The sequence below is a fragment of the Arvicanthis niloticus genome, chromosome 28 (genome assembly GCF_011762505.2).
Source record: "Arvicanthis niloticus isolate mArvNil1 chromosome 28, mArvNil1.pat.X, whole genome shotgun sequence".
Taxonomy (NCBI): Eukaryota; Metazoa; Chordata; class Mammalia; order Rodentia; family Muridae; genus Arvicanthis; species Arvicanthis niloticus.
In genome coordinates, this window is record NC_133436.1 from 23,528,361 (window position 1) to 23,542,056 (window position 13,696).

Sequence of the window (13,696 nt, forward strand, 5' to 3'; positions counted from 1 at the left end):
TACAATTCTACATATTTACACACAAAACACAAGGGCACTATATTTCATAAAAGAAACATATTAAATCTCAAATTATATATTAATCCTCACACACTGATATTGGGCACCTAACTCCAATATCCCACTCTCATCAATAGATAGACAGACCATCCAGACAAAATGAAACAGAGAAATGCTAGAGTTTAGTAACATCATAAATCAAATGGACCCAACACACATCTACAGAGCATTATAACCCAACACTACAGAATACACTTTCTTTTCAGCAGCTTATGGATCTTTCTCCAAACTGAACAAATATTGGGACACAAGGCGAGTCTTAGCAGATATAGAAGAACTAAATCCTATTTGACTACCATGGATTAAAGTTGGATATTAACAACAAAAGAAATGACAGAAAGTACACAATGTTACAGAAGCTAAACAACTCACTAGTGAATGTAAATTGGGCCAGGATAGTAATGAAGTAGGAAATTAAAAACATTTTAGAGTTAAATGAAAATGAAAATTGACCATTTGCAAACTTAAGGTAACAATGTAGGCAGTTCTAAGAGGCAAATTCATAGGACTAAATGCTACATCAAAAAACTGAAGACATCTCATATTAATAACTTAATGATACATTAACATCATTTCCTCAAATTATTCAACAAAAGTGAAACTGAAAGAACATTTCCAAATTCTTTTTAATGAAGCCATTAGCCTAATGCTAAAACCACACACTCAAAAAAATTATACAGCAGTATCCCTTATGAACATAGATGCAAAAGATTCTCAATAAAATACTTGCAAACTGAATTTAAGAAAGATTATCCACCATGATCAAGTTTGCTTCATCCTGAGATACATACACACAAACACACATATTCAAACAATATACATAAGTTCCTAAGTGTAAACTACCATATAAACAGCCCCAAAGACAAAAACACATTATCATTTCATTATATGCCAAAGGACCTTTGTCAAAACATAAGATCCCTTCGTGACAGAGGTACTGGTGAGGCTACGGATAAAAGGGACATACCTCAACATAGTAAAGAGAAATACTTGCAAGTTCGTATCCAGCATCAACTTTAATGGAGAGAAACTCAAAACACTTTCACTAAAATCAGTAGCAAGACAAGAATATTCTTTACCTTCCTATTCACTAAATTACCTGAAGTTTTGCTGGAGCAATAATGTAAATGAAAGAGATCAAAAGGATAAACATGAGGAAGAAGGCAAAGTATCCTTGTTTGTAGATATGATTTTATGCATAAAAGATGTTAGAAACTCCACTAGGAACCTTTTACAGCGGATAAATACTTCCAGCAAAGTAGCAGGATTTAAAAATAAAATCAATACAAATTAGTATTCTTATATACACCAATGATAATTAGACTGAGGAAAACAAAATCAAGGTTACAGTATCTTTCACAATAGCACCCCAAAATATACTGGATAACTCTACCCAAGCAAGTGAGAGACTTGTATGAAATAAACTTTAAGACACTGAAAAAAGAAATAGAAGATAATAGAAGATGGCAAGATTTCCCATGCTCATGGATCAGTAAGATTAATATTGTGAACATGACTATCCTATCACATATGATTTAATACATTCAAGAAAATGTTCCTTGAAATTCCAACACAATGCTTCATAGAAACTAAACAACAACAACAAAAATGACCAACTTCATATGGAAATGCAAAAAAACCTCAGGAGAGTTAAAATTACTCTGAAAAATAAATGAAGTGCCGGAGGTATCACCACTCCAGACTGTACTGCAAAGCTCTGGTAATAAAACAGCATGATATTAGGAAGACAGACAGAGAGGGAGGAGAGGAAGAAGGAAAATGGAAGGGAAAGAGACAGACATTGGTCAACGGAAATGAACTGAAAACCCAGAAATAAGCTCCCAAACCCCACAAGTCTACTTTTGATAAGCATGCCAAAAATACACACTGGAGAAAATACAGAATCTTCAATAAATGGTGCTGGCATAACTCAATAGCTGCCTGTAAAAAATGAAGATAGATCCCTATTGATAATCCTGTACAAAACCAACTGCAAATAGGTCAAGGATCAACATAGTACCAGATTCCCCGAATCTGCTAGAAGAGAGGTGACGAATAGGTTTCAAGTCACTAGGACTAAAGGGACTTTCTGAACAGGACACTTATAAAACACTTAACAAGTGGAAACTCATGAAGCTAAAAAGATTCTGTACAGCAATGGACAGCATCATTTGAGCAAAGCAGCAGCCTGCCGATTAGGAAAAAATCTTCACTAATTAGATAGGGTTAGTTTAATAAGAAAGGGTTAGTATCTAGAATATATAAAAAACTTAAAAAACAAAAAAACAAACCCATGAGCATCAAGAAAATAAATAACCCAATTAAAATATGGGACCTTAAAAACTCAATAATTCTCAAAAGATGCAACAAAACTGGCAGAGAAACACTTAAAAATGTTCAGTATCTTTAGCCATCAAAGAAATGCAGATCAAAAGATTTTGAGATTTTGTGTTACCACAGTCAGAATTGCCAAGACCAAGCAGATGCTGGTGAGGATGCAGGCAAAGGGGAAATAGTTATTCACTGCTGGTGGCAGTGCAAATTGGTACAGCCACTAAGGAAATCAGCATGGCAGTTCTTCAAAAGTTGAGAATCAATCCACCTCGAGAACAGCTTGGCATATACCCAAAGGACTACATCTTACTACAGAGATGCTTGCTCAGCTATGTACATTTCTGCTCTATTCATAATACCCAGAAATTGGAAACAGACTAGATTTCTATCAATGGATAATAATGAATGGATAATGAAAATGTGGTACATTAGCACAATGAAATTATTATTCAATTGTTAAGAAAAATAGATTATAAAATTTTCAAGTAAATGGATGAAGCCAAAACCAACCATTGTGTGTGAGGTAACCTATATTCAGAAAGATAAATATTACGTGTTTTCTCTCATGTGTGGATGCTAGTTTTTAAGTGCTAGATACATATGATTTATTTAGAATAACTACAGAGAACAAGTAGGTAGCAAGAGATGGGTTGTGGGGATCTTCTAGGGGAAGATCTTTCCAGGGGAAATAATATATGTTATAAAGAGATAGTGAAGAGACTAGAATAGGGAGATTAAATGGGGGATACATATGGGGGGCTAGGATAAAGGGCAACTAACACTAAAAGCTTTTAAAAAGTCATAAGGAAATCTATTACTGTAGAAGTCCCCTTAAGTATATACACATATGAAAATAATTAAGAAGAATTACCATATAAAGTGGGAAACAATAACCTAACTAGGTATCTTACACCACTAAGTAAAACAATTAGTACCAGGGATGGTTATCTTTTGTAGAATCACTGGCCGATGGGGTTCTTATACCTCCCCTGTCCAAGTATTATATCTACTGCCAATGCTATTTCTATTGCTGAAGATACCACATATGTTATCAAACATGGAGAAATTGAGCTGGTCCCAACTAAAAGCTTCACCTCTGCTTACTAACAGCATACATTGTGTTGGAGAGTACTACACACAAGAGAAAAATAATCATTATATTCAAGCTACGCACCCTGTGACTTACAATAGTGACCTGCGTGCAAATATACTGTTTTTTTATATTTAAATATACTGTGTAACAGTGGCACAATGCTATAGAAATGACTAAGCAGTTTTAAAATTTGACTAAGGCCTACCCTGTAATACCAAACCAATTCCCGATACTGCTAAAGTGGCCAAAAATCTGTAACTGGGTAAGTTTCAGGCCCTAGAGCAGTGGTTCTCAACCTGTGGGTAGAGACTCCTTTAGGAGTCAACTGTCTGTTTTATAGGGTTCAACTAAGACCATCAGAAAAAAAACCACAAACACAGAGTTACATTATGATTCATATCAGTACCAAAATTACAAGTATGAAGTAGAAACAAAAACATTTTATGGCTGGGGATCACATGGGAAACTGTATTAAAGGGTAGGTACAGAAGACAGGTGATAGGAAAACCGAAGAGTAATACTAAGGATGAAGAGATACTATGACCAGGGCAACTCCTAGAAAGGTAAACATTTGATTGGAGCTGGTTTATGGTTTCAGAGGTTTAGTCTATTATCATTATATTAGGAAGAATTGTAACATATAGGCAGACATGATGCTAGAGAAGGAGCTGAGAGTTCTGCATCATGATTCAAAGGCAATCAAGAGAGAATCACATCCTTGGGAAGCTAGGAGGAACTCTCTTCTATAGTAGGTAGAGTCTAAGCTTAGGAGACCTCCAAAGACCACCCCCACAGTGACACACTTGCTCCAACAAGGCCACACCTCCTTACAATACCACTGCTGATGAACCAAGCACATTCAAACCACTACATTCCATTCTCTTTGACCCACAGACTTGTTCAAACACATGAGCCTATTGGTACCATAATTAGCCATAGCATAATGCAGAATACATTTATTCTAACTTCCAAAATCCCCATAGTGAATCAGACTCATCAATGTTTAAAAGTCCAAATTTTCTTCTGAGATTCATGCAATCTCTTATATTTGTAATCCCCTACAAAATAAAAATAAAAAAGCAGATCAGATACTTCCAACATATGGCACAGGATCTGTATTATTGTTCCAAAATATCAGAGCCTGGAAATACTTGACCAAAGCAAGACTAAAACCAGCTGGTCAAACTCCAAACTCTAGGTCTCCATGTCTGACATCAAGGTCTCCAACCTCAGATCTCCGACTCCTTTCCATCCTTGTTGACTGCCGTTCTTTTAGGTTAGATCTACTCCATGTTAGCAAATTCTCCTTGACAGGTGTCCCACAACTCTGACATCTCTAACATCTTGGGGTAGCCAAGGCAACTTCAACTTCACAGCTACTTGTTCCAATGTCTAGGATCCACACATGACCTTCTGGGCTTTTCCAAAGGGCTTAGGCCACTTCCCTCTGCCCTCTGTAGCACTATAGCTAGGCTCTGGTTGACTCCACTCCACTGCTGCTGCTGTTCTTGCTGGTCATTCCACGGTACTGGCATCTACAATACACTGGGGTTTTCCATTGCAACTAGGCTTTACCAACTGTCACTCACAGGCTCCTTTCACGGTGCCAAGCTCAACTTTGCATGACCCCTTCAGTCCTGAACCATCCGTCAACTGCAACTGAGGCTGCACCTCCTTCAACAATGGCCTTCTTTGGCCTCTCACAGTGGCAAGCCTCAGCTACTCTCCATGGGTGATTCTTACACCTTACCAAGTCCAGCTAAAGCATGAAGTGCAACTTTGGTTATCTCTGGAACACAAGTTCTCTGTACTCTTGGAAAACACTTCACAGAAGATTTCACCTCAATGAAGCTAGTCTCTTCTTAATCACTGCTAATTTCTTAGCTCCAGTTAGCCAGCATCAATTGTCTCAGTGGTCTCTACTATTCTTGACTTTAAAGCCAGAGGCCTGTGGCTCAAGCTCCCAAGATCTGCTGCTTACTGGAGCTCGAACGTGTCTCTCATCATCACCACCTTTCTGTTTTCTAACTTATTCATTGCCCAAGCTTGGCTGTCCTGAAATTTGTTCTGTAGACTGACCTTGAACTCAGAGATCTACATGGGTCTATCTTATGAATGCTGGGATTAAAGCCATGTAACACAGTATGCTTGGACTTAAGCTCTTCTCTATTTGGAACTTGCTCTGTCTCAGGCTGGCCTTGAACTCAGAGATCTGCTTGCCTCTGTCTCCTGGGATTAAAGGTATATACCAACATGTCTTCACCTAAGCTTTCATTATAGATCTTAATCAAGTTGAAAACCAAGAACAGCCATCACAGCCATCCCTTGTCAATTTGACACATAATTATATCTCCTTATGTCCAAATGAAAACAATAACTAGGCTATAATAAAGCCTACCATAACTATCTCTCTTGTACAATAGTAAATGCATAAGTTTTAGCTGGGTGGGATCTTGCCTTGAGAACAAGATATAGCTTCATTCTACCTCCTTGTGCCCCTTTATTTTGAACCATACATTTTGTATTTTTCCTTTCTAAGCTTGTTATGCTTGATTAAATGCTCTTTATGAGAGTAAACCAAAGGACCAAGTCTATGCTGGGCTTTTGTGAGACTTCTTTTGTCAACGCAATTAATATAAATTTCTTTACCTTAGCCTCAGGCAGACTTTCCAGACAAAGGCAAAAACCAACAACATTCTTCATCAAAAATCATAAGATTGGTCTCCAGAGTTGAAATCACTCTCAGCCCCAATGTCTTCCATAGTCCTACTAGGAATTATGCCCATTAAGTCCTAACGTATTCCACAGCTTTACAAAATTCAAGTCTCCAAATCCATATTCCTCCAAACAAAACATGTCAGACCTATCACAGCAATGCCCTAGTTCCTGGTACCAACTTCTGTCTTGGTTAGGGTTTCCACTGCTATGAAGAGACACCATGCCCAAGACAACTCCCAGAAAGGCAAACATTTAATTGGTACTGGTTTATAGATTCAGAGGTTTAGTCCTTTATCATCGTAGCAGGAAGCATGGCAGCGTGCATGCAGATATGGTGCTGGAGAAGGAGCTGAGAGTTCTGTACCTTGCTTCGAAGGCAATCAGGAGAGACTGGCATTCTCAGGAAGCTAATAAGAAGATTGCTTCCACAGTAGATAGAACTCAAAGCCCACCCTGACATTGACACACTTCTTTGAACAAGGCCACACCTCCTAAGAGTACCACTTCCTATGGGCCAAGCATATCCAAACCACCTCAGCAGTCATTACTTATACTTCCTTGTCTAGGGGTGAGACCCTGCAAAAGTTTCCCTCTTTTCCATTAACATGTCCCCTGATACTGTCATGTTCTGGTTTTCTTTATGTAGCCATTTCTAGGAGAGACTGCTTTATAGCACACTTCCTAGTATTCTGGGTCTTATATTCTTTCTGTCCCCCCTTCTACAATGTTCCCTGGAGCTACAGATACTCAGCATCACTGTCACATTTGTCAGTTGATACATACATGCAACCTTGTACAGGTATGCTTGTCTCTGTAGAGAACTAGAGAACTGTAACTTGGAGTTAATGGGAAGGACCACATTTACATCCGGAGATTACTAAAACGAGTTGAAAAGATTATTAATTTCGTTAGTGTAAATCTACTTACTAGGTGGGCACAGATGAAGAATAGTGCCAAAGAGAGTTTCACATCCCCCATCCCCAAACACACACACTTTTTTGTCTTTTTAATTTTTCCGAGGTAATATCTGCCAAATAAACCTGTTTGTCTTCTGCTCAGAGAAATCCTTTAGTCTCAGTTTTCCAGTGTGCTAGAATTAAATGGTAGGCAATGGCCACCATACTCAGCTACACAGAAAAAATTTCAAAAGCATTAAAGAACTAATAATTGCAGTCTATTTAAACTGTTCCAAAGAATAAAAAAATGTATGAGTACATTTCAAGTTTTATTTACAAATATATTTATTTATATGTATGTGTCATATATGTCCCAATGAGTGTAGGTGGCCATAGAGCCTGGAGGAACTAGATCTGAAGCTGAGCCTGAAACTGGGGATACAAGTGTTCCTGAGGCAGTTCATGAGTATAATAGTTTAATCCTCTTAAAAAAAATTCTAGGTCAACTTTAGTTATAAACATCAACAGTGCAAACATTCTCATTATAATAATAGCAATGAATGAAATTCATTTGTGTAATAAACACCATGACAGGTGAGATTTAGTCACAATGAAAAGTTGGACAGTCTCATCACTCTATTCAATACAATGAGAAACTAAGTTAGACTGTAGCTAACATGATACTGAACAGAACGCCATATCCCTGGCTGCTCACTGCCCACAGTCACTTTTCCATTGTAACAGCAGAACTGAAGATATGCAATAAGGATATGAAGTTCACAAGCTTCAAGTATATACTACCTCATCCTTTAAGAAAGCTTAATGAGTCCTATAATAAATGATGATCTCCACAGATGTTCTCAAATCATTTCATAAAGTGCAAGGATCATTTGGACTTTTCTCAGTTCAGAGAACAGTGTTATTCTCTTTTATTTTATTTTAATTTATTATAAGTTATTGACTACATGTCTAATTTTTTTTTTTTAACGTGAGAAACATTTTCTCCTTTCTTTTTTATCCCATATTAACTGACAGGTCAAGTAAAGATAACAAGATATTTATATTTTTTGTTATTAAATAATATAAACCAACTTACTATATAATAATGTCAAAATTCTCCTGTATGTAGTTTTCATTTTTCATAAGTGTAAAACACTGTATTCTAAACTGTGTAGGAAAAGTGGAGACTCCATGTATGCATATATCCATCCATCCATCCATCCATCCATCCACCCACCCACCCATCCACACATCCACCCACCCACCCACCCACCCACCCATCCACCCATCCACCCATCCATCCACCCACCCACCCACCCATCCATCCATCCATCCATCCATCCATCCATCCATCCATCCATCCATTCACCCATCCATCCATCCATCCTCCTATTTGTTTAAAAATTCATAAAACAATAATCTCTGTAAAGATAAACAAAAGGTAATGTGTTTATGAGTTTTGGTAGGGTCTAGGAAGACAAGTATACGGAAATGAGAAATCTATTTCTCACTGTTGTACACTCTGTAATTTTGGAGCCATGTAAAGTATCACCTCCTCCCCCTACCAATACACATCAAATAAATATGTAAAAATATCACAGCACTAATACAATATTCATTGGAGTTTGTGACTACTTCTAGGTCACATTGTAAGTGGACTATCTTTCCTATGCAGGGATGAAATCTGCACAGATATAGGAGTCAGCCAAGCCACTTAGCTAACATGGACAAAGAGAACATGGAAAGCCTTAACCTTACCTGTCCCTAAATTCCTGGTTTTATAATTACTATAAATGAAAAAATTGCTAGTACCTTCTGAAAACTTTAGATTCTCCTAAAGCATTTCTACTAAAGACTCTACCAAAACTTAGGATTAACAAATAAATACATACCGTTCTCTTCCTCTATTCCAACAGGGCCTGCTTGAGGAGTCTCCCCATTCTTTAAGCAGTTATGAATATATGTTGCCTTCCACCTTGCGTACTTTCTATGTTTCACATTCTAAAAGGGAATATATTTGCAGCACCATTAGACCAGGGTAAAATCAAAAAGAGAAGTACTTAACATGGGCTAAGCCACATTTCTGAGAGTCTGGCTATCTCTATATTCTACTGCTGATGATTCTTCAGTGGTCAGAAGCTGGGGACTCCATGAGAAGGCATTTTCATTAGAGCACAATGGCATCACATCACCTCACAACGTTCGCCAGAGAAGCATATGTATGTCACGCCAGCAAAATTTCTAACTCTTGAGTACCTAAAAAATTGGTTAAATAGAATTTTAAGATAAAATATAAAAGAAGCCGATAATGGTTCTGTAAAGATATATACAAATCCTTGAAAATAAGAATAAGACTTAAATGATAAAAATGATATGGTGGTTAATTTTAATTTCTAAGTTGTCATGTATTACCTAAGTACTTGGTTTGACTACCTTAGTTCTCAAGAGGGAAACCAGAGTCAGTCTCATTCTGTTGTCTAAAGAGGAACCCAAAACACCACTCAACTAAGGAGGCCGGAGTGCTTTACTGCCCTAAGACTGGGTCCCATATCCCTCCCTCCCCCAAGTCTGACTGCATTCTGCTCCATTTCTTTAACAAGCTTTTCAAAACAACTGTCTACACTCAGGGTTTTATTGTTTAGCTCACTGGCATGTGTGTTTGCTTTCTTTCTTTCCTGTCCACTCATACACAAAGTCATACAATCTGAACGTACCCACAAGTGGCATGGTCTACACCCCATTACTCATCAGAGGGGCTTTTTTTTTTTTTTTTTGATAATGTCACCAATAACCTACTCTTCTGGGGCAATCTCAGATGCCATTTCCAGCCTCCCCTGTTGGACCTGACAGCAGTACCTGGACCACTTCTGTTTGTTAAACCTTAGTCCCACTTTGTGACACACCTTTTCTTTTGCTACCTAAGTTGCTATCCAGCCTTCAAACACTTAGAAGGCTTCTCCTGTTCTAGCTGAGACTGCAAGCCAGTGGAGCAGTCAGAGTTGCTTATAAAGGACATTACTTATGTTTCCCACAGTAATAGCAAAGTGACAGGAATCCATTATTTCTAATTTTCTAAGAAATGAAGAACACTGGGGCTACCTTTATATTTGGCAGTTGTCTGAGCTCCTTCAGATGTACACTCACGTAGATTCATCAACATATCATCTCTCCCCTGCTCTCCCACTGCCTTCCCTCTCCCCACATCCCAGGTTCACATCTTAGCATTTATTATCAGATACAGTTCGTCACCTCACAGCCATCTGTCTTTCTTCTATCAGAACAGCACTCATTAAACTTGTTTCTGTCAGTCTCCATATTGATTTATACGGCTTCTGCCATCTTTATTAATCTTAAATGTATACATCTAGTCTGAATTTGCATCCAATAAATATCTGATGATGTGGTATTTCACTTCAAAGTCACATACACAACTAAATTAATCTGCCCCAAACTGCTTTCTTGATCCTCCCCAGCGTCTCCTCCTCCCAGTTAACTTCATTCAGTGATTTCTATTAGTGGGAGTCATGTTGAGCACCCATACCTTATCTTTGGCAACTTCCATCTAACTCACCAAGAATTCAGTTCTCTACCTGATGCTTCTCTCCAGTACTTCCCTGGTCCCCTAGTATGTCTCTATATTTTAATTTCCTCTCCCCTGTTTTCCTCATCCAGTGCTTAGACCAATCTTCTAAAATATAAAGTCATTCAGACCAATCTTCTAAAATGTAAAGTCATTCATACCAATCTTCTCAGTGGCTTCTCCATGCACTTGGGCTATAAAACTCATTCCACTTGGGTCATGGCTGTCTGGGGTTCTGTTTTCCTATCCCTTTTACTTTATTGTGTAGCTTTCTAGATAGATCTTTCTGTAAACATGTCCAGGCTATTGCTGTCTGTTTCTACCTTTCTCACAAGGTATATTTATTTACCTCTACTCATTCCCTATGGGGTGCATCAAATATTAATGCCTCACAAAAGTTTTCCTGATCTATCAAACATAAAACAACTAAGTAATCTATTTTTTCTAGTATTTGCTATAATTTATCATTACATGCTTGTGTTTATAAAATATTTTCTTGTCTATAAACACACTCATATCACCAAAGGCAGTTTATTCCAGTCTGCCCTTTGTAACATGCATCTTGTTTTATTCTAGCACATACTAGCTGGTTAACAGCATCCCACATCCAATGAGTGGACGCTAACAGAAACTCGTGTTCTCCACTAATGTAGTAGAGTTACTTGGCATTTCCCAAATTTGGCTGTTGAACTTTTTTGGGTATGGGGTGGGATGAATTGTGGAACAGAGTATCATTCCAAAGCTTATGTTTGCTGGGACTCAATGTATAATTCAGGCTGGGGCAATTCTCTTGCCTCAGCCTCCTATGATGGTATTATAGCATGAGCCACAACACAAGACTAGGCATTTTAGGCCTAAAGAAACATCATCAGGATACTGGTTGCTCTGTTTTCCTCCCTTCTCTTTCACTATATGAAATAGTAATAATAAAACGTCAAAGAACTGAGTTTCCTTTAGATTTAAGTTTTCAAAATCCCATATAAACTGGGACTAACGGTGGGCAAAGGTTCTTATCTAGCTTAAGAACCTCCAGGTTTAGATGCCCACTTGAATCCCAGATCTACAAATGACATGACTTAAGAGTGTTCATTATCTTATCTTCCAGTTGTAAAATTAAAATTACCTATTTTAAATATATGTGGAAACTATGGTTTTTTTATAGCTTAATAAACATTTTCTATTAAGACTTTAAATTAGCAAGCAAAGAGATATAAAGTAAGTCATAGCATCCATCTGCCCCTTGGAGCTAATTATCCAGCTACACACACAGGAAGCCTATTACATCAGCTATAACAAGTAGAAACATTAAACCTGTCTCTTGTCATATGTGTTTGAACAATTTAGAAAGAAAAAATAATGATCAAAGATGCCTGGTAGCAGACACGTTATTTTGCTTTGGTCTCCTAAGACAAAGTTGATATAGAAAGGTGGAGAGGATGGCAGGAGAGACTGGGGAGAAAGAAAGGCCTGGGTAGTCAGAAAGGTAGAGATAAAGAGAAGGAAGAATGAGTAGAAAATCAGTATGTTTTGGGTAAGAAGATCATGAATGAGTTGGATAAGAGAAATCCAAGGCAAGTTTTAGCCAAACAGTAAATATCACTCTCCAAAACACTTCTATATACTTTACTGTTTGGTCCTCACCCTGTAGAGTAAGCAAGTTATACTTTACTTCCTTTAAGACTGAGGCATCATGGGACCAGGTGAACAAAACCACTTTTGTCCAGCACTCAAAGCCTTGACATTCAGGATTCTGCTTCAGTCTCATCCATGCCATTTCCTGCAATCCAGAAGAGGCAATGTTCCTTACGCTATTCTCCCTTCCCTACCATGGTCACCATGTGGTCAAATGTCTCCTCCTCTTCAGGCTCAGCTTACATTTTTAATCTCAAAATAGCCTCCCTGGATTGCAGGAAGTTAATTATTTGTCATCTCCTCAAGGCAGGCACTATGCTAACTGCTGAGGGAGACAGGATGAAGGAGACAGCACAAACACTACATACACTCCAACATGAAGGCCAGCAATAACTGCCATCTCTAAATGTGAGCCGTTTTATCAAAATTCTATTGTTAGCTTCTCCTGGAGAGGGAAACCACATAGTTTACCACGACTAAACAAGAGAGAAAGGCCTGGATCCCACAGTATCCTTAGTGAACATGTTTTCAATGGCCTAAAAGACTTCTACAAGGTCCCACCACTTCCACATACTGGCTGTGAAGGAATGAGCATTCTAAAACTTGGCTATTTGGAGAGACCTTATCCAAACCACAGCAGGTACTTCTGCATCCTTTCCCTTAGGATTGATTAATTCCATCATTACAGAGCCGTCAATAGTCATGATATTTTAGTAAGAAAGCCAGGCACATTATTTGGAAATGATTTTGTAAGCTACAACAATCATAATAATGATTTAATTTGCAATTCAGATAGAAATATATAAACCACAGGGAAATAACTTTAGAAGGTCAATTACTTAATGCATGTTTAAGATAACAGTTGTAGTAAAAAAAAAAAAGACTACTTCTGCAAACAAATGATTGCATTTTATAGAAGTTAACCGTGCCTGTGGATTTACTGGAAGAGTTATATTATGACTATAAGATTCACTCCTAATTTCATATTGTGAAAAGTTTAAATCACTCTGGGTACCTTTACTAAATATGTAAAGTTTTAAGAAAATATTAGTTTAAGCTAAAGAGGGCCTATTTTGTAAATATATAAAAAAATTACCCAAAGCACATAAAGAAAAATATCTGTTTTTATTCCTATTTTTCAAAACCTTGCCATAAATAATATATAGCAGAAATTTCTGACAGTTTTTAACTTGAGTTAATACACATCTGAATACTGTTGTAGCAAAAATAAATAACATTTGATGATACACAGTATTTTAAGAGAAGAATAAGATGTCAATATTTGTAAAATTCACTCACTCCTTTGGGCTGATTAAGACATCCTTTCTGGGAAACAGGAATTGTAAAAGGAGCTTTTACTTTTGTCCCCTGGCCCCAAGTTCC

At 37.5% G+C, this 13,696-nt stretch overlaps 1 protein-coding gene across 3 annotated transcripts in view; it reads right to left on the reverse strand.

The window, feature by feature from the left end:
• Vta1 (vesicle trafficking 1) overlaps positions 1 to 13,696 on the reverse strand; it is a 56,591-nt gene that overhangs the window by 12,158 nt on the left and 30,737 nt on the right. For all 3 annotated transcript variants that reach the window (XM_076926915.1, XM_076926916.1, XM_076926917.1), the window contains one exon: positions 8,994 to 9,102. In XM_076926915.1, the coding sequence (XP_076783030.1) occupies positions 8,994 to 9,102 (109 nt within the window). The remainder of the gene's footprint in view (positions 1 to 8,993; positions 9,103 to 13,696) is intronic.